Raw genomic sequence first — 21,918 nt, forward strand, 5'->3', positions numbered from 1 at the left:
AACAAAAAAAAAAACAAAAAAACTAACCAAACAAAAAGAACTCAGATGTCCATTCAAGAGCATACATCACATTTGTTATTGTTTCATTTTTCTAAAATATCCTTAAGTGTTTCTGAAGACTAGGGTGTCTGTCTTTAATGAATCCAATAACGGTTGGCCAAGTCTCCTTACAACGTATGTATTCTGTGTATGTCCTGATTTTTCTATTTGTTTGTTTGATATAAGGTCTCATGTAGCACAGTCTGACTTTGAACCCACTCTGAAGCTGAGGCTGACTTTGAACTCCTGATGCTTCTGCCTCCAGCTCCCTAGCACTTAGATTATAGGCATGTGCTATCATCGTGCTTGATTTATGTGGGCTGGCACCAAACCCAGGGCATTCTGGGAAAGCTTTCTACCACCTGAGTTATATTGCCAGCACCCCCATTTTAAACTTATTTGTTTTATGTACATGTCAGCGGGGAAAGGTTGCATGCATGCACTTGGCACACAGAGGACAACTTTTAGGAATTAGTTTTCTTTTTCCACCATATGGGTCCCAGGGATCAACTCCAGTCTTCAGGATTGGCAGCAAATGCATTTACCGGAGTAAGTCACCTCACCCACCTTGCTTCTCCCTGCCTTTAAAAGTAATTAGTACAGCTGGGGCAGAAATGGTCACATATGCCTTTAATTGCAGCCCTCCAGAGGCAGAGGAAGGCAGATCTTTGTGAATTTGAAGCTAACCTGGTCTGTATAGCTAGTTCCAGGTCAAGCTGGGCTGTATAATAAGACCCTGTTTCCAAAAAAGCAAAAAAAAAAAAAAAAAAAAAAAAAAAGAAGACTTTACAAAGACATATTTTGAAAGGATTGCTGACTGATTGGTAATGAGTAGAGCAGGAGCTAGCTGCTAATCTGGACCTAAGGTTGTCGACCTACCTGCTTGAAAAGATATTTTGTATTTGGGCTTCACTAGCATTTGCACTGATAACAAGTAACAAAAACCAACCAAACAACAACAAACAAAAACCCCACAGTGAGATGCCTCTAATATGTGGCTGTGTCTGCTCGGCTCTTGGCTTCTACATCATCAAACGTCTCATCTCCTGGATTCTCAAGCTGCCTTCCTGTCTTTGATGTATTTCAAGAGCCTTTTATTATTATCACTGGGACCCTTTTCCAGGCTCCCCTGGGTTTCTGGTGGCCCACGCAAGTCTTGTTTATTCCGGCAGCATTAACATTTGAGGCTCACTGTCTCTCTAGTGGGCCTTGTCCGCTTCTGCCTCTGACTAAAAGAGATGGTTGAGAAGTGCCATTGTCTGTGGATTTAAAGAACAGAGATCTGCATCTGGGGCTCTCTTCATTTACCTTTAAGCTTGTATGGTTCTAAAGATTCCTTTAGTTGAGGAGGTCTGCGACTTAACATTATCTCAGTCACATTAAATGTCTCATATGTGTGAGCATATGTGTGCTCTGATACGTATATGTGCATATGTTGGCATGAGTGAGCATATGTGTGCACTAATATGTACTTGTACATATGTTGGCATGAATGTGAAGGCCAGAGGTCAGTTTCAAGTGTCATTCCTCAGATGCTGTCCACCTTGTCTTTTTTGAAACAAGGTCTCTCCATCAGTAGGTAAGACTGGCTAGCCAGTGAGCCTTTTTCCATATCCCCAGCCCTGGGATTATAAGCACATGCCACCAAGCTGTTTTTTTACTTGGTCTTGTTCTAGCTTTTTTCTGTGGGTTTTGGGAATGGTCCTCTTGCTTCCTAGTTCTAATGATACAATTTTTAATCTTCTTAACAATGTGGCCAACTAGTTATCCTATCCCTCTTCGACAGATTAAGAAACTGAATCTCAGATAAAGAAACACATGAAACATCTTACATTTAGAGTGTAGCCATGCTGTGATGTGAGCCAGGACGACCCCACTTCAGACCACCCTTTCTCTGCTGCTTTGAGCTAGCCTGTGTTGGTGTAGTTGGTAAATAACTGTTGCAGCCCAGCATGCCTTGAAAAGATCTCTGGGATGACTCTGGGGATGGATGCTGTTTTGCTCTTCTCTTTCAGGTGCATAACTTATGCAAGCCTTCCTTGCTGCATTTAAAAATCAGAGACTGCTGGGAGCTAGAAAGATGGCTCAGCAGTTAAAGAGTAGGGGCTGCTCTTGCAGAGGACCCAAGTTTGATTCCTAGAATGCACATGACGGCTTGCCATCTGTAATTCCAGGTCCAGGAGATCTGACAATTTCTTCTGGTCTAAAAGAGCACCAGGCACATATGTGGTACATAAATGCAGGCAAATGCTCATCTACATAAAATAAAAACAGATAAAAAATTTAAAGCAGGGACTAATAAGTTAGAAGAACATAAGAAAGGTTAATAAGGAATTAAATATCTCTCTAAGCTATTCAAAACTGATGTGAACTATCTTTTAGCAACATCAAAGGGAATTTTATATATAGCAAGAAGCCAACTGAGGATTTAAACTTGATCTTCAGACTAAACATCAGGCTCAACGAAACCAGAAATTTCCACTTCACCCTTCCTGTTTATTGGGCTGATCAAGGTGAACCTTGCCACAGAGCTGCTTTCTTGGCAGACTTGAAATTTCTGTGTGTCTGATAGCATTAACTCCCTGGGTACTTGGGATTGGGGGAGAGCAGCACTGTTAACTATTATCTTGGGCACACTTTGCCCAGCATGTTAGTACATTTTCTATATTATCTGCTCAGGGTGGCAGCAGGCCTATCTATCTATGTTTTAGCACTTTACTGCATAGAACATATTTGAGGGTTTATATTCTAGTGTGATTTCAAGGTCTGAGAGAGGATCCTTCTCTCCACAATCCCAGAACTTCCCAGGTACCCAACAGAAAGGCATGTCACATCTGACTGATGTCAGTCTCAGGCCCCAAGGGCTTTCAGGAAAGGAATCTGAACAGAACCGTTGGAAAGGGCTGTGCAGAACCCTCTTTTGCTGTGACTTTCTATTCCTGCAAAGTTATCTAGGCTTCTGATCACAGTAACCCAGGCCGCTAGGTGTTTGCTCCAACTGCGGGGAAGATAATATTTCTAGTAGATTTGCTTAAGTGGGTACATATCAGTGAAGACTCAAGAGCTGTCAAAAATTTGACCATCTGGAGCTGAGGAGGTGGCTCAGTAAAGTACCTGTGGAGCAAGCAGGGACCTGAGTTTCGATCCCCAGCACCTGTATAAAAAGAGTGCATGGTCACACACATCTGTAACCTTAACAATGGGCATGGGAAGCAGTTGGACCCCAGAGCTCACACACACATGTACACCATACATACACACATACACACACACACACACATACACATATGTCCCTCCTAGCTAACATTCCTACCTCAGTTAGTTATTTGGTTTTAGGATCTTTTTCTAACAGAGACTCCATTCAGTGACACCCACAAGTCCCTGAAATTCTTAATCCTGTCATCTCACTGTTATCAACCCAATTTGCTTTGATGCCTTGGGTGGAATAGGGATGTCTCAGTAGTCTAGAACATTTGCCACTCTTCCAGAGGACCTGGCTTAGATTCCCAGGAACCATATCAAGTGGTTTGCAATTACCTGTAACCACAGGATCTGATGCCCTCTTCTGGCCTCTGAGACCTCCTGAACACATGTGGTATACACATACACAAATAAATAAAAATAAAAACAAGTATCTTTTCATCTACATTAAGGGATATAAAAAGATCCCCAAGGCCGGGCAGTGGTGGCACTTACCTCTAATCCTAGCACTTGGGAGGCAGAGGCAGGCAGATTTCTGAGTTTGAGGCCAGCCTGGTCTACAGAGTAAGTTTCAGGGTGGCCAAGAGCTACACAGAGAAACCCTGTCTCAAAAATACAAAAAAACAAAAAAACAAACAAACAAAAAAAAAAAAGATTCCCCAGGAGGCCCCAAGCTCATCTTAAGCTAAAGCCGTAGCATCTCTCATCACTTCAGCAAGAAGAGGGGCCTCAGCCCTGTAGTGTTGGGACAAAATGCATGCATGGTTACCGCTTCACCTTATCTTTCCTAAAACACAGACACAAAATACACCTCGTTGGCATTCATCCAGTGAGCTGCAGGGAAGCAGCAGCTATGGAAGAACAGTACAGAGAGATTTTGGAGACCTAGAATGGAGAGGGCCCCTCCCAGCAGTCAGGATGTGAGCAACGAGAAGGGAGAAATGCTTTCACACTTGCTAGAGTGACTTAAGAGAACTGAGAGCTTCGTAAGCAAGGAATGGCCTGACTCACAAAAATGGTGACAGTCCCCTGAATCCAGTTATTAACAAACATTATAAATGGCTAAAGTGTTGATTTCCACAGCTAACGCACAGGCATTGTATTATTTGGATCGGTATCTCCTGTGATGTTTGTCTCCACTTTGATTTTGAATTGCCAGGCTGATCCCCAGTCCGCTGAGAATAAACTGGGGTACTATACTAGTTAAGAGTTCCGAGTCTAGAAACTGCTCTTGGAGGTTAGAATCCTGAGGTCAGAGAAGAATCTGGAACATGATAATTATTTAAATACTCTGAGGGTTCTGCTAGATCATCAGAGTAAGTTAAGGATCATCAATGGATTTTCTTTACTTTTTTTTTTTAAAGATTTATTTACTTATTTTATGTATGTGAGTACACTGTAGCTGTCTTCAGACACACCAGAAGAGGGCAACAGACCCCATTACAGATGGTTGTGAGCCACCATGTGGTTGCTGGGAATTGAACTTAGGACCTCTGGAAGAGCAGCCAGTGCTCTTAACCACTGAGCCATCTCTCCAGCCCTCTTCTTAATACAATTGTACTCATCTATTGTGCACCTGTGTGTGTGCATGTATGCCACGGCAAGTGTGTGGAGGCCAGAAGACAAATCGTAGGTGTTAGTTTTCTCCTTCCACTCTATGTCCCAGAGATTGAACTCAGGCTTGGCAACAAATGCCTTACCTGCTAAGCTCTCTTGCCAGCCCCCGTGTTCCTAATCTATAAAGAATTTCTTTTTTTCTTCTAGCATTGGGAATCAAATCCGGGGCCTTTGGCATGTGTGCAGGCTAGTTTTATATCACCTTGATATGAGTTAGGGTCATCTAAGGAAAGGGAATTTGAATTGCCCGGAATTCAAATTATGAAGGAATTGCCTTCATAAGATCAGACTGCAAATTTGCTTATAGGGCATTTTCATAATTAGTGATCAGTGCGGGAGGGCCTGGCCCATTGTGGATGCTGCCATCCCTGGGCAGGTAGTCCTGGGCTTTATAAGAAAGCAGGCTGAGCAAGTAAATAAGCAGCACTCCTCCATGATCTCTGCATCAGCTCCTGCCTCCAGGTTCCTGTCCAGTTTCCGTTCCTGTCCTCTCTTCCTTTAGTGATGGATAACCATGTGACATCACCCGCCAAATAAACTCTTTCCTCCCCAAGTTGCTTTCGGTCACAGTGTTTATCTCAGCAATAGCAACTCTAACTAGGACAACATGTGAGGCGAGCGCTCTCCTACTGAGCTACATCCCTAGCACTTGGTTGGTTTGTTGGTGTATTTGCTTTTTTGAGACAAAGTCTTGTCATATATCCCAGACTCTCAGAGAATTTGATCCTCCTGCAGCAGGCCCCGGGCTGAGATTCCAGGTGTGCACCAACATTCCTGGATGAGCTTTTGTTATTTTCTGCCCTTTCTCCCTGCAAGTCAAGCAAAATGATGGAATTAGGCAAGGTTGTCAGTAAGCACAGACAATGCCAATTGCGATGACTGCCATGAGCTGCAGAGTGAGCCGTGATAGCGGTAGTGTGCTGTAGAATGTCTGATGTCTTCATAGACTTTTCAGTTTAGATAGGGCTTTCCCCTCCCAACAGGCCAGTACAAATATGGTTAGATATACAATAAGCTTCGGTAATTATGGAAGATTCCATTATTGTGCCGTTATTTTAAGCACACTACCGGCTGTGATCAATAAAATGTCCCTTTAAGTGCCTATAAACTGAAACCAAGAAACGAGCATTCAGATCAATGTTTAGCCAGAACTAATTATTTTAAATTGCTTAGAAAAGAAATCACAGCTCCTGAGAATGTGGATGTCCTATTTTGGGGCCTGACATACTTATTTTAATACATGAAAAGAGTTACTTGCTCTCTGTTACAGTTGTGCTGTTTTGTTTCAAACAACGATACAACACTTGGTCAAGTCTGGGAGACAGTTCAGTCCTCAAAAATGCTTTGATCACCGGAACCCTCAGAATTGAAGGAGAGAACAACTCCCTCAGATTGCCCCCTGACTTCTAACTTCTGAGTTTCACATGTACATCATGGCATGAGTTCCCCCTACCCTATGTAAAAATATTTTTTAGGAGACACAGTATTTTGTGTCTGGTCACACTATTAAACAAGGGCACTGTTGTGGGATAGACTTCTATTTTGTAATTCTGCTAGGATTGCTGTGTTTTCCTCTCTTAAGGCCTATTTTAAGTAATTTTTTTAAAGATTTATTTATTTATTGTATGTAAGTACACTGTAGCTGTACACTGTAGCTGTCTTCAGACGCACCAGACAAGGGCATCAGATCTCATTATGGGTGGTTGTGAGCCACCATGTGGTTCCTGGGATTTGAACTCATGACCTTCCGAAGAGCAGTCTGTGCTCTTCCCCGCTGAGCCATCTCACCAGCCCTATTTTAAGTAATTATGAATACAGAAGTGCAAACTTACCAGAAATCTGATTAGTCATGGTGATATATAAAAAATTGAATAATAGCATAATAAAAGTGATGAATATTCATTATCATTGTGGGGTGATTCTTCTTTTTGAGGGTGGGAAAGATGTTTTTAAAAAAATATAAAATACATAGTTAATTGCCTCAAAAACAAAAAATGTTAAGTGCCAGGCATAGTGGTAAGCCCTCTGTAACCCAAGCACAGGGAGTGGGTAGGAGACAGGCAGATCCCTAGAGCTCAGGAGCCAGGCAGCCTATCTATTCAGTCGTAGGCTATGGGTTCAGTTAGAGACCCTGTCTCAAAAAAAAAAAAGGTGGAAAGTAATGGAAAAAAACATTCTTACATCATCCTCTGGTACACACACATACACACACACACACACACACACACACACACACACGAACCATAAAAATAAAATGTAAGCATTGAGAAAATCATAGGAGCTTGAGAGCTGGCCCTGTGGTTAAGAGTGTGTACTGTTCTCTCAGATCCAAGTTCAGTTCCCAGCCCTCGTGTTGGGTGACTCTTAACTACCTGTTAACCTTAGCTTTAGGGGATTCTGATGCCCTCTTCTGGCCACCATTGCCACTGCACTCACACGCACACACCCACACATACACATAGTTAAGAATAAAATAATTCTTTAAAGAAAGAGAAAAGATGGAAGGAATCACATCAGGACCAGGACTGTGTTCGTAGCTCATTCATAGAACAGTTGTTAGCATGCATGAAACTCGGGGATCAAGGCTCAGCACCATAAAAAGCTTAAAGACAAATCACAGCTGAAGAGAAAAGAGTCATTTATAGAGCAGCCTCCTAACAAGTCTGTGCCAGTTATTTTGTCAGCTGGCACAAGCCAGAGTCATCTGGAAAGAGCAACCTCAACTAAAAAGATGCTTTCCTCAGATAATCTATAGGCATGCCTATGGGGCATTTTCTTTATTAATGATGGATGTGGGAGGGACCAGCTCACTGAATGGTGCCACCCCTGGGCAGGTGGTTCTGGGATATAAAAGAAAGCAAACTGAGCAAGCCCTGGAGAGCAAGCCAATGAGCAGCACTCATCTGTGGTCTCTGCTTGAGCTCCTGCCTCCAGGCACCTCTAGATTTTGACTTGTAAACCAAATAGACGTTATCCTCCCTAAGATGATTTTTGTAGTGACGTGTTATCACAGCAACAGAGCAAACTAGGACCAAGTAGTATCTTTTCCAGTTATCCTGGCCTTTCTTCTTCTTGTCCTGTTTTCACATTGTTATCAGCCTGTTGCAGATACATTGTTGCTGTTAAGCTCTAGTTGCCTGGTTTGTAATTATTTCATAATGATTTTAACCGTTTCTGTGATGTTACACTTCCTTTTTCTAAAGTTCTTCAGTGTTTACATTGTTTCAACTTAATAAAGCAAGTCATCAAATAGAGTGTCTGTGAGGCCTACTACAGCTGGGGCAAAATCACATACAGCTGGGAAGGAGAGGAGCCCTGGAATGCAGGTGACGATTCAATGACCCACCGACTACTATGCAGGAACCAACACTTACAGGCAGGCTCTCGAAGGCTGCTTGTAAGTAGTCACAGCTTCTCTGACGATGGTGGCTGTTATACAATTGGCAACATTTGTTGCCATCAACTAGACTGAGTTTCGCAGAACATAAGATGTGGGCCTCCAATTTCTTGACCACCGAGAGCATATGTCCTTTTATAGATGTGGGTTTCTTTCACAAACTTGATTCTGGCAACACCACGGCTGGCCACAGAGAGATGAGACTTCAGATGGAATTGAGCATGTTTTGGATTGAGGTCATTATATGAATTCAGGGGGATTTTGAGGGAAGAATGGGGATTTTTGGAGAGCAGACTATAAACAAAAGGCTATTGCTGTGCAGTCAGGCCACCCAGCGGAAGGTAGTCTTTGTTTCTCAGGATGTGATTAATATTACCTCATCATTTAATTTTAGCATTTCTAAAATAAGGAAACTTGCATCACATCAAGGCAGAGGCGGAAGCCTGAGTGCCTGTTTTTGCATATGTATATTTATATTTATATATACCTATGTATATGTAGTTATATATATATACATATATATGTGTGTATATATATATATATATACACACATACACAAAAGTAACATAGCATAACAAAAAGGGTGAAAAATAATTATCTGAAACAAACAGCTCTCCCGTTGTTGCCTTACCTTGATCAAAATCTCTGCTAATATTTTGAAAAAAAAAAATGGGGCTTTATAGTTTCCTAATCGTGCTTTCTGTATTGGACAATTAGAAAACTCAACTATCCATCCTCTGCACGATGGCAATGATAAATGTTCTGTCTAGGCCACGCTTCCCCGGGTCAGAGGGGTGAGCTGGTCCTGCTGTCAACTAGCATCATGCTCCTCCCCTCCCTGGCACACATACCTGAGTTCCTTTCTTCCGGGTTTCTCTGCAGTTTGTTCATTCGGAGACGGTGGCTAAAGGAGGTGGCAGAACCATTTCATAGATGGGTGTTTGTCTTTCTTTCCTTAGCGGTGAAAGTGGTGCTGGGAAGACAGTCGCTGCCAAGTACATCATGAGCTACGTCTCCAGAGTGTCCGGAGGAGGCCCCAAGGTCCAGGTAAGTCTGTGGTGCAGTCAGGGGCTTCATTTGTAGCTTTGACGGGGTGGGCTTTTGATCGTTCTGTAGCTTTGAAAAGAATTTATTTTGTACATAAAATGTGCAAAGAAATTGTATGTTTCCGCATTGGCATGTCTAATATATAATGAGCCCCTACAAATCAATCAAAGGGGCTGTGGTCCAACTGGAGAATGAGAGACATGAAAGACAGTTCAGGTGAAAGAAAGTATACATTATTTATCAAACATGAAAAACAGACATTTTTATTACAACTACATCAAAACTGGGACTGGGGATCTAGCCCAGTTGGTAGAATGCTCCCCTGAGTTCACAAAGCCTGTTCCATGCCCAGCACCACATAAATCAGGCAAGAAGGTTCATGCTTGTAATCCCAGCATGTACAGGTAGAAACAGGAAGATCAGAAGTTCAATACCGTTCCTGACTACACAGCAAGTTCAAGGTTAGCCTGGGCTGTATGAGTCTCGCTCTCAACAAAGCAAGCAAACAAAACCCCCACTATAATATTATTATTATTATTATTATTATTATTATTATTATATTACTATTATTATTATTATTAACCGTTATTATTATTATCCCTATCAGCTTGTCAGAGCTCCTGTTCCTATAAACATTGCCAGAAAATTGTTGGGACACAGTTGCTTATGTTACTGATAGGAGCATGAAATAGCACAAGTCTATAGCAGCTATCTCAATAAGATCTTCTTCCTCCTCCTCCTTTTCCTCCTCTCCTCTCCCTCCTTCTCTCCCTCATCTTCCCTCTTCTTCCTCCTCCTTGTCCTCTTCTTTTACGTCTTCGTCTTTATCTTTGTTTTTGAGATGGCGACCTTACTAAGTTGCCTTAAACTTCTGAACTTCCTATCTCTACCTCAGGTTATAGGAATGCATCACCACACCCAGGTTATTTGGTGCTAGGGATGGAACCCATCCTATAGCAGGGCCCTAGGATGCTGGGTAAGCGCTTTACCAGCTGAGCTGTAGCCTGAACCCCACTTAAGGGTTTAAGTTGATCTTTTCAGCTGGGCATGTAGCTCACTCGGTGTTAGGAGGCTTCCCTGCTGGGCATGAGTATCTCCCTAGTGTGCACAAAGCCTCAGGTTTCATCCCCAGCATCAGCTAAGTGTAGTGATTACAGGAATATATCCTAGCACTGAGGGAATGGAGCAGACAGAGAATTCAGGGTAGTGCGGTTGAGGCCAGCCTGGGCTATATGAGATGCCTTTTAAAAATTGATAAAAAGGAGGAAAGCAAGAATGCATGCCTGCTGTGTCTGAATCAATTGTCCAGAGTTTGTTTAACCCCAGCACTTCAGTAGATTAATAACAACAACAACAATAATATAAGGCATTTCTTCGAAATCTTTTCTTTCTATCTCCCTGAGAGAAACCAAGTGTCATTTCGAGTTTGCAAACAGAAGATTAAAAGGAATAGCAAAGATTCATGAATTCCAAATTTACTCTACAAAGAAACACAAAGTTTTTATTCAGCCCTGGGTTGTAAAGGAGAGAGGCAGCTTAGGAATGGAGTTACATCTGATTGGATGGAGAGAATCACCCAGAGTCTGCCTCAGTGCTAGGGACCATCACTCCCTGTGTGGAACAGAACGCATCCTCAAGCCTTGTGCCATTCTCTCTGCTGGGATGTTCATTTGAGGGATACCATAGGAGTACATGGCTTGTTCCCATAGTCAGTTTTAGTAACTTTGTCTAGTCCCGTTTTGCTATGTCCTATGCCCCAGCGGCCAAGCTGCAGACGGTTAATGTTGATTTTTTCTCTTCCTGTTTTCCTTTGAGGACATTGATCCAGAACCCTTGGCTTCAAATTAGTCAGTAGCTCAGGAGCACAAGCCAGGAGACTTGTTATTTCTGGAACACATTTAACCATAGCATGTGAATAATTAGACGTACAAGGAGTGAGTCATTGTCCAAAGGCCTCTCTGCAGCACCAGCCCCTATCAGCTGAGAGGCCTCATGTCTGTCTGGCACAGGACTGGAGTGTTCACACTAAATTCTTCTCCTGTTGTTGGCCAGGAGCTGTGTCACGTGATCTGACGTTGCTCCTGGCTGCCCTGAGTGTGAATTCAGATGCAGTAACACAGGGCTACTTTAAGGGAGTTGGTTCACTCCCTCCACCATGTGGGTCCTGAAGATTAGCCTCAACCTTGGCTGCAAAGCTCCCTGGGAGCAGGGGTTGTTTTGAAATCCAGATTCCCAGACGCTGCCCCAGATGTACCAAACCTACCTCTGCATTGTAGCAAGACACACCAAGTGATTGGTGCACAGTTAAAGTTGGAGACACACAGGATCGTGTTTCTATAGATGTTTGGGAAGGAGAAGAGGGTTCATCTTGATAAGTCTTGCCTCTCCTGTTGCAAACGGAACAGTTGGGGAGGATTCAACAGAGAGTGCAACATGAGAAAGAGCCTTCCTCATGCTTCTCTTTCCTCCTCCCTGTGATCACCAACACTCCCAGATGTGCAGGAGGCAGCCACAGCAAAGGGAATGGAAACCCAATCATGGACTGTGTAGATTCTGGGTTCCTGGTGGCTTTGGGATCCTGTTTCAAACCAAGAAGGGTTGGGAAACCTGGTTATACAAGTAGGCTTAGGTCTCTGGCCATGCCAGAATAAATTACCATCAGGAACAGTAGCTCAGTGGTTGTGTACTTGACTAGCAGACACAAAGCCCTGGCTTTGAGCGCCAGCACTGCATAAACCACACATGGTGGTACATGCCTGTAGTCTCAGTTCTTGGGAAGTAGAGACAGGAAGATCTAGGGTTCGAAGCCATCTTCAGCTACATATCAAGTTTGACACTAGCCTGAGCCACATGCCACTCTGTTTCAAAAAACGGCTGGGCATAAGAATGTATATCTTTAATCCCAGCACTTGAAAGACAGAGGCAGATCCATCTCTCTGAGTTTAAGGCCAGCCTGCTCTACACAGTGAGATCCAGGCCAAACAGGGCTACATTGAAAAAATCCTGTCTCAATAAAACAAGGCAAAAAAAAAATGAATTTTCCAAAAATGCCTCAGGACATATACATGGCTGGATCCTTTTACCTTTTAATAATACTCAGAAAGTGGGACTTTGGGGAAAGTTGACTTCGACATCGTGTGCTAAGCATCCATTATTTTCCTAACCTCTCTCTTGTCTGCCACAATAGCATGTCAAGGACATCATCCTTCAATCCAATCCACTCCTGGAGGCCTTTGGGAACGCCAAGACAGTACGCAACAATAACTCCAGCCGATTTGTGAGTGTCCTGATTCCAGGCTCGGGAGCACTTCCCATATCCTGAGAAGCGGGCTTTTCAATCTCTCTTTAGTCTTCTAAGCAGTGCACCCTTTGACAGAAATTACGTTTTGTGCTTTGGACATAAAACAAGACAATCTCAGAAATGGCTCCTCCCTGGAGTTACTCCAACAAGGAAACGTACAGTTGATGAAGGGGGTTTGCCCTGGTCCTGGGGAAGCATGCAGGCTACCTGGAGGGAAAAAAGAAAATGGGAAGATTAGGTGAGGCCTGAGATCCAGGCCTGTTTGAGGGGACTTGTTCCATGGAGCTGGGTCTGAGGGGAGCACGCTTGGACTGAGGGAACCCCTGGGACAGATCCTTCCTCCCCTAGGCCTCTTTGCCTGCCTCTCCTCCAGATTTCTGAATCTGCTTGCTGAATGCTCACAGAATGAAGAGCCACTGGTCCTGGTGCCTCCTGACTCCATGCACCCAGGCTTGGGACACGGTCACCCTGGCAGCGCTGTGCATGCCTTTCTTAAATGTCTCTGACTGAAAGTCTTGGCAGCGGGGGTACTGAAATGTGACCACTTGAAAAGGCCAAAGATGTATTACAAAACCAAAACCAAATGCCTATAGATTTAGTGTCCTATTTCGACCGTACAGCCTGTCTGGCACTCAGGCAAGAGCCATCTGTGAGGCTGACAGTGGACTGTTTCAAGATAAATAGTGGGTGGGACTTTCAAAGGAAAAAAAAAGCATTTACACTGGGCAGTGGGTGGTGGTGTATGCTTTTAATCCCAGCACTCAGCAGCAGGCAGATCTCTGGGAGTTGGAGGCCAGCCTGGTCTACAGAGGGAGTTCCAGGATAACCAGGGCTACATGGAGAATCCTTAGCTTGGGGAAAAAAAAAAACCAAAAAACTGAAAAAACATTTAATCCGTTTTCTTTTGAGTCAGTTCCCCCGTATAGCCCAGGCTAGCCTTAAATTTCCTATGTACCTTAGGATGACTTGTCTCTGCCTCATGCACTGAGATCGCCGATGTCCACTACCATGTTGGCTTTAGCTTTTATTCAGAATGGAAGGTTTTATTTCTAAGAGAAGTCTCCCTATGGCCCCAGGTTGTTATTGTCATGTTTGCTGATGGCTGCCTGGGAGACCTGCTTCACGGTCCTCATCATCTGGGGAAAATCCAGTTTCTTTTCTTACTTGTTCGTCTTAGTTTTTTTTTTTTCAGCTCAGTACTTGGGAAGTTTTAGAATGACCTTTCTAGATACTGACAGAAGAAAGACACTGCGAATGAATTTTCCACATGACCTTTCTGCCTCTGATTATCATTCTTAACCTGCCTTGTAAAAATAGATATGTGAACTTTAACCCTTTCGCTGCCCACCCACACCCCTCTTCCTAAAAACAGCCGGAAAACATTGTTATGACTTCCCTTCCCTTTATAAGGTGGTTTTTATTCTGAGAGGATAACTCAGTTGATCTTTAGACATAGCAAGGGCCCCGCATTTATAGCCATATAAACCTAAAAGGGGGGGAAGTATAGGTTTTCCCTGTGTTTCTCTCTCTCTCTCTCTCTCTCTCTCTCTCTCTGTGTGTGTGTGTGTGTGTGTGTGTGTGTGTGTGCCATGCTTGGCAGCATCAAATGATACTCTCACTAATTATTAAAAAAATGTAAGTTTAAAGCCATATGCCATTTTCTGTTTCTTAGATAGGCAAGCATTATTATAGAGAATGATAATAACCAAGATGCCATTGGTTGAAGGTTAATATATCCTTCTAGATAGAAGAACAATGTGGCAACCTTGGTGCTATGTGGTTTTCTGTCCTGTTCTTCAGACAAACACAGATAGGGAGAGAATGAGTGAGGAATGTAGTCTCCTTATTTAGTCTGCCCATAGGGATTGATCCTCTGAATGCAAAACCATGGGACTGGCAAATTTTCTGGTATTGTTTGCTGTAATTGTGGGACTGCCAAGTTGTCCAGTATTGTTGCCATGAGGAAAGCAAAGAAGTCTAGTTGAGGGCTGGGAATAATCCAGAATGTCTTCCATTAATGAATTTCCTTGAATTATACACTGTATTCAAAGTCTGTTTGGAGCACTGTGTTTTTGGTTTCCGGATGTTAAAGGAAATTGCTAATTTTCTTGCAGGGAAAATACTTTGAAATCCAGTTCAGTCCAGGTGGGGAACCAGATGGTGGCAAGATCTCCAACTTCCTTCTGGAAAAGTCCAGAGTGGTGATGAGGAACCCAGGGGAACGGAGCTTCCACATATTCTACCAGGTTTTCCTCCAGCACTTTTCCTTCTCCTTACTAAAAAACAAGACTGGAAGGCCAGAGAGATGGCTCAGAGGAAACAGGCACCCAGAGTCCAATTCCCGGGACCAAGTGGCAAAAGAGAACCAACTCCCTCTGACTGTGTTCTGATCCCCAAGAGAACAGGAGAATAATCATGTGATTGGTTTATTTCCCCCTCAACCCTCAGGTTGATTCAGTAATAGAACCAGCCCAGAAAGATGCCTCTGTGCTCTGTGCAGGTATACAGAAGGGACATGAGAATGTCCCAGTCCCCAAGGAATGTTGAGTTCTAATTAGGGTAATGAGGCGAATCCCCCTAAAGTTCAATCGTTAAATTGCTGACAAGCTTCAAAACAGAAGTAGGAGTATTAGTTTGATTATTTGCCAAATAGGAATTTGTGTGGGAAGATTTAGAGCCTAGGAAGTCAGGGAAGACTAAGCGAGGGAGCACCCTAGGCAGAGATGGGAGGAGGGGTTGAGCCAGGAAGTCAGGAGATAGGAACAAAGTGTCCAGGGCAGATACTTGCAACCAGTACACGATTAGATGAGAGTGTTCCCTCAGGCTAGAGAACCTCAGAGCAAGCTCAGCCAGCCCCTACTCAGACCCTCAGAACCCAGGCTGAGTCCAGGTCAGAGCACAGGGCAAGATGCCTTTTAAAAAATGGTTTTGTGGGGCTGGGCAGTGGTGGTGCACATCTTTAATCCCAGCACTTGGGAGGCAGAGGCAAATGGATTTCTGAGTTTGAGGCCAGCCTGGTCTACAGAGTGAGTTCCAGGAGAGCCAGGGATACACAGAGAAACCCTGTCTCAAAAAAACAAAAAACAAAAAATGGTTTTGTTTCCTTTTTTTTTTAGATTTATTTATTTTATGTGTTTAAGTGCTTTACCCACATGTATGCCTGTATTCCACATGCATGCCTAACGTCCATGGAATTCATAAGAGTGTCAAAGATAGTTGGAGGCTACCATGTAGATCCTGGGATCAAAACCCAGGAATTATACAAGAGCAGTCAGTGCTCTTAACCACTGAGCCATCTCTCTAGCCCAAGATGCTTTTAGGTTATGTTTCAGGCGTTAGCAACCATCCAGTTCAGTTGTTAGCTGTTGTTGTTGTTGTTGTCCAGTACTGGAGAGTTCAGCCATAGCCTCCCTATGCCGGGCAAGCATTCTACCACCATTTCCTCCATTCTCTTTTTACTTCTTTCATTTTGAGACAGCCTCCAAGTTACCTGGCTGGCCTTGAACTCACTTGGTAGCCCAGGCAGGCCTCACACTTGTGGTCCTCCTACCTCAGCCTCCAAGTAGCTGAGATCACAGGCAGGTTCCTCTAGATCTTGCCAATTTGGCTACTTAGGAAAAAGTTTCTAGGTATATAGAAATGTAATCCATGGCAAGAAACACCCGGGAGGGGTTTCTCTTTGGCTTGGTTTGGCTCTAGGATTTCTAGGTTAACTTATGGGAAGAGCTTACAGTTGATCTCTCAGCTACACAGGCATCTTCAGTGATGGCAACCAATCCTTTCAGTACCTATTTGTCGAGAAGTACACAGAAGACAAAAGGCTTCTGGGAGATTAGTGATACTTAGATTCACAAAGAATGCTTGCCTAGCATGCACACGACCTTATGCCTAAGCTCCAGAACAGAATACACCAGGCACCGTGGTTTGTGGTTGTTTCTGCTACTTTGCCGCTGCTGAGGTTAAAAACACCACGACCAAGGTGGCTTATGGAAGATTTTGTTTGTATTTACAGTTCAGAGGGTTAGAGTCCTGGGTAGGGACGACGTGGTCCCAGGTGGTAGGTATGGTAGCTAAGAGCTCTCATCTTGAACTGTAAGCCTGAAGCGAACTAAGGATACTCAGCAGGTCGGGAAGTTTCCGAATGCCAGAGAAAGGATGCATGGCTATTCTGAACTCCACATCCTGGCATGAGAAGTGTAGAAGAGCTAAGGAGGGCAGGAATTCGGTGGCCACGGTCTATTTTATATTCTACCTTTCCACAGGGTCACAAGCACGGCATACATTTCTCTTACTGATGGGAAGAAAGCCTAATCTCTCTCAAGCCTTATCAGAGTTAGGAACTGCAAGTTGGGCTGTAGCAATGGCTGGATAGTTAAGTCCTCTTCCAGAGGACCAGGTTCAGGTCCCAGAACCCACGTAGTACTCACCTTCATCTATCTATAACTCAGTTTCAGGGGATCTGACAATCCCTCTTCTGGCCTCCACAGGCACTAGGTGTGTATGTTGTGCACGTACATATATCAGGCAACAGCTATACACATTGAAACAATGGCAAAAACTGGGGCTTGCAGGCTGATCTAGGGCTAGGGTACCTACAGCCCAAGGTGATATTCGAACTTCCTCCGGATCTGGAGGCTAGAATCACTGAGAGTTTTTGATTATGGGCTTAGGGAGTTTTCCCCACCTGGGCTCAGGGATGGTGGGCCCCAGAACCACAAGGCGGTTTGTGGACTAGGTCCTGACACATCCTGTGTGCTCTCGTGGCAGCTCATTGAGGGTGCCTCTCCAGAGCAGAAGCAAAGCCTTGGGATCACCAGCATGGACTATTATTACTACCTGAGCCTCTCTGGGTCCTACAAGGTTGATGACATTGATGACAAGCGGGATTTCCAGGAAACCCTGGTAAGTGTGGGCACAAGGCTGGCCTGTCTCCTCTCTCCTGCCTGAGTGTCAACCGATGCAGAGGACAGTAATGATCAACAAAGCAGGCAGCAGTGTAACCTACCCCCTCGGCTCCTGTAAGCATTTCTGAAAACCTGAATTCAGCACTTTGGAGAGCCATGAACACACACCCCCCACTTTTTCCTGAGGTAATGGTTTGAGATGAGGAAAAAGCAAATTTATCAATAGCCTCCAGCAAGAGTGTCCTGATAAACAGGCTGAAACGATTGAGGGGATGAGTTTAGCATGCTTGTTGGCTGAGCAGCCAATACTTGGAAAGCTCTCCCTCAGAAAAGGCCACAAGCCAGTTTATGAACTTAATTGAACATAAACAGTATTCAGGGCTAGAGAGATGGCTCGGCAGTAAGAGTGCTTGCAATTCTTACAGAGAACCCATGTTCTGTTTCCAGCACCTACATCAGGCACTTCATACCTCCAGGAGAACTCATGTTCTTTTCTGGCATCGGTGGGTGCCTGCACACATGTAGCATGTACTCAAACAGACACACAAAGGCAAAATTTTCAAAATAAATCTAAATAGGTGTCTTAGTCAGGGTTTCTATTCCTGCACAAACATCATGACCAAGAAGCAAACTGGGGAGAAAAGGGTTTATTCAGCTTACTTCCATCTTGCTGTTGATCACCAGAGGAAGTCAGGACTGGAACTCAAGCAGGTCACAAAGCAGGAGCTGATGCAGAGGCCATGGAGGGAGTCCCTTACTGGCTTGCTTCCCATGGCTTGCTCAGCCTGCTCTCTTATAGAACCCAAGACCCCCAGCCCAGGGATGGCACCACCCACAAGGGGCCCTTTCCCCTTGATCACTAATTGAGAAAATGCCCCATAGCTGGATCTCATGAAGGCACTTCCCCAACTGAAACTCCCTTCTCTGTGGTAACTCCAGCCTATGTCAAGTTGACACACAAAACCAGCCAGTACAATAGGTTTTGGTCAGGTGTAGTGGTGCATATCCCATCAACCCCTTCCAGGACAGCCTGGGATACATAGTGAGACCCTGTCTTATAAAACCCAAACAAACAAACAAAACCCCAAAATAAAACACAATGGAAAGTTCAAAAAACACTTTTTGGGTTCTGTTTGTTTCATCTCCTTCTCTCTTCTGATTCTGAATTTTGAGGTCAAAAGACAACCACCACTGTGTTCACACAGCACTGGCCACACCATACACATGCTATAGTCTAGGTTATAACACTAGATTTTTGAGAGTTTGTGACCTGCGAGGAGTAACCTAAATCATCCCGCCTAGAGCATTCCTGAAGTAGACTTGTCATCCATTTATCCTTCAAAGTTGACACTGACATTGTCCTTTGAGTCAACAACAAGCTCAGGCCTGTTCCTCCACTGAGAACTGAGGGGACCCAGAATGAGCAGTGGAGATCAGTGTGAAGGAGTTGGTGTGGTGCTCATCAGGGTCAGGATGTTAAGACAGATGAATCCTAGGTCCCAAGGCTGCTCAGCCACAGCCTTAAGGAACAGGGGAAAAAAAAAAAAAAAAAAACTGTGGACAAAGGGTCTAGCACTGACCCAGAGAGGAGCTCTCTCAAGTTACAGAAATCCAAAACTCAGCCATTTTAATTTGCTGGACTCAGAAACTTGGCTTTTAAATGGTCTGTAGGTTCAGAAGATGTTTCTGCTAATAAAATCTATTCTTCTCCCTCCACACAAAGGGGAAGATGACGTAAGACTTCCTGGGCTGGTTAGAAATGGAGGGAGGGGGTGTCCTTGGGGAGGGTTGGCAGCCAAAAGATACACCAGAAAGGACAGGCCTGGAAGCTTGTGCCTAGGCTTCTGTCCCCTGAGTCTTTCCTCTTGGCGGTCCTCTGAGGTCTAGGGTATTCCTAGAGAGCACACTGTATTTAAAAACAGACTCACCTTTCCAGCAGGGCTTCTAAGGCTAGGGAGATGGCTCCAGCAGCAGAGTGCTTGCCACATAAGCTTGAGGCCCTGAGTTTTATTCTCAAAACCCATGGCAAGAAGAGGAAGTGGAAAAGGGAAGGAAGAGAAGGAAGAAGAGGAGGGAGAGGAGGAGGAGGAGGAGGAAGAAGAAGAAGAGGGAATATATGGCAGCATACACTGTAATCCCTGCTCAGGGGAGGCACAGCCAGGAGGATCCCTGGGGCTTGTTGATCATCTAGTCTAGCCAAATCAGAGAGCTCCACATTTAATGAGATATCATGTTTCAAATCAATAAACATGGAAATCAAATGAGGCAGACACACCTAGCATCACCCTCTGACCTCTACATACTCATGTACCTCCATATTCACAGGCACGTACACATACTCATGCACACACACACAGGAGAAGGTGACTACCCGGCTCACTGATCACCTTGTTTGATGAAGACTTCCCATCATCGTTGCAGGCTAAGCTTCACCCTAGCTCTAGAACCCACCCCGTGCCTTGTCTGTCACCTGAGTATGCCGTGAGCCACCAGCCTGGCTAGCTAACTGTTCCCTGTCTTCCAGCATGCCATGAATGTGATTGGGATCTTCTCAGAAGAGCAGACTCTCGTGTTGCAGATTGTGGCCGGAATTCTCCACTTGGGAAACATCAGCTTCAAAGAAGTGGGCAACTATGCCGCTGTGGAGAGTGAAGAATGTGCGTAGCTCTGCCCGGGCTGTGGAGTGAGGGGAGTGAGTGGTTGTCCCCAAGTGACCTACCTGCCCTTTTGATTGGCTTAGATTGCTAGTGAGGTTCATGGGTAAGAAATGAAAAGTCGCCGGGCATTGGTAGCGCATGCCTTTAATCGCAGCACTTGGGAGACAGAGGCAGGCAGATTTCTGAGTTCGAAGCCAACCTGGTCTACAGAGTGAGTTCCAGGACAGCCAGGGCTACACAGAGAAACCCTGTCTCGGAAAAAAAAAAAAAAGAAGAAGAAATGAAAAGTCATGTGTCCTAAAGAGCAAAATGGCCTCAGGAGAGAGTAGTCGTCTTTCATGCACCTGTCATTCCTCCCCCTCCCCTTCCCTTCCCTCCCCTCGCTACCTCTCCCCTCCCCTCCCGTTCCATCTCCTGTGTTGTCTGTCTCATCTCCTCTCCTCTCCCTCTCTCTACCCACCTTTACCTCTTCCTCTCCTGTATGGTTTTCTCTCTCCCCCTCCCCCTCTCCTCCTCTTCCCTCCCTCAACCTCCACATCCTACACTGTGCATGACTTAAAAAATTATTTTTACTCATTACTAACCTTGGAGAAACCTGGCTGAATTGAACCTTGAATTAAACCTGCTCTATAAACTAGAATAGCAAACATATAGTTTATTATTATTAATTTAGTGTGGGGGTGCACACATGTGCCATGATATCTGTATGGAGGTTAGAGGACAGCGTATGGGAATCTCTCTTCTGCCATGTGTGTCCTGGGAATGGAAATCAGGTCATAAGGTCATCAGAGCCATCACCCAGGCTCTTTATCTAGTTTCAAAGATGAAGGCACACTTTAACCATGAGTGGAGTAGTCTCTTACTGATGAGTCACCTGGTGACACCCTTTCCTCCACCTGGCCTTTATAATGAATAGGTCTGTGAATATCCTGGCCGACAAGGGGCAAGACACATGATGTGGAATGCTCACAGATTTGCAGTTTGTCCCATGGATCCATCCGATTTAGATTAGATTTTTTTGGACACAGAGAATTGAACTTTAACCATTGGGTTGATAGTTCTGGTGACCTCATCTCTCTCAGTCACGTCCTTAAGACCCAAATGGTCATTTTTATTCTTCCAGAGGAAACTATAACTGTATAGTACCCTTCCGACAGTAAGTTCCACTGGTCTCCTCTGCCTGTGATCTACCGCAAACCCTGTGGCATGTGACCCCAATCTTCCAGGCATCGGTGGCCCTCCAGGCCATTCTGAGAACACACACCCACTTGAGCCACCCAGGAAGGCATTTTCCCCTCTCAGCATTCTTTGGGGATAATTTTAGATGCTGGGTAATAAATAGTATCCCACTCGTTGCTGACAATGCAGTGGGGAGATTTCCATTCCAAATAAGGATCCTTTTTTTATATTTTCATTTTCTTTTCTCATAAAAGAGGGAAGTTCTGCTAACATCTGACGTCTATCTTTATCTGATAAAGACAAATTATATTTAACAAGGGAGGGTCCAGAAAAACAATAAAAATGCAGAGTGTGCATGAAGCTTAGGAGTATGACCTAATCCAAATGATAACTCTGCCTGTAGACTCCCTGGACTTCACCCTTGACACGAAACAAATGCACCTGTGTGCCCAAAAGGCTGCATCGCATTAGGGGTTCTGGTGTGATGGTGGTGTCTATGGAAGGAGACAGTATTTCTCTGCCTCCCTGAGAAGTAAAACCTTTACTGCCTCCCTGTACTTGAGTACCAATTCAAGA

General features: G+C 44.4%; 1 protein-coding gene across 1 annotated transcript in view; it reads left to right on the forward strand.

Annotated features, from left to right (window-relative positions):
• Myo1e (myosin IE) overlaps window positions 1–21,918 on the forward strand; it is a 197,290-nt gene that overhangs the window by 101,185 nt on the left and 74,187 nt on the right. The window contains exons 5-9 of the mRNA XM_031345151.1: window positions 9,214–9,301; window positions 12,489–12,578; window positions 14,717–14,848; window positions 17,370–17,504; window positions 20,031–20,163. Of these exons, the coding sequence (XP_031201011.1) occupies window positions 9,214–9,301; window positions 12,489–12,578; window positions 14,717–14,848; window positions 17,370–17,504; window positions 20,031–20,163 (578 nt within the window). The remainder of the gene's footprint in view (window positions 1–9,213; window positions 9,302–12,488; window positions 12,579–14,716; window positions 14,849–17,369; window positions 17,505–20,030; window positions 20,164–21,918) is intronic.

This window comes from Mastomys coucha, unplaced genomic scaffold, assembly GCF_008632895.1.
Source record: "Mastomys coucha isolate ucsf_1 unplaced genomic scaffold, UCSF_Mcou_1 pScaffold23, whole genome shotgun sequence".
Classification (NCBI taxonomy): domain Eukaryota; kingdom Metazoa; phylum Chordata; class Mammalia; order Rodentia; family Muridae; genus Mastomys; species Mastomys coucha.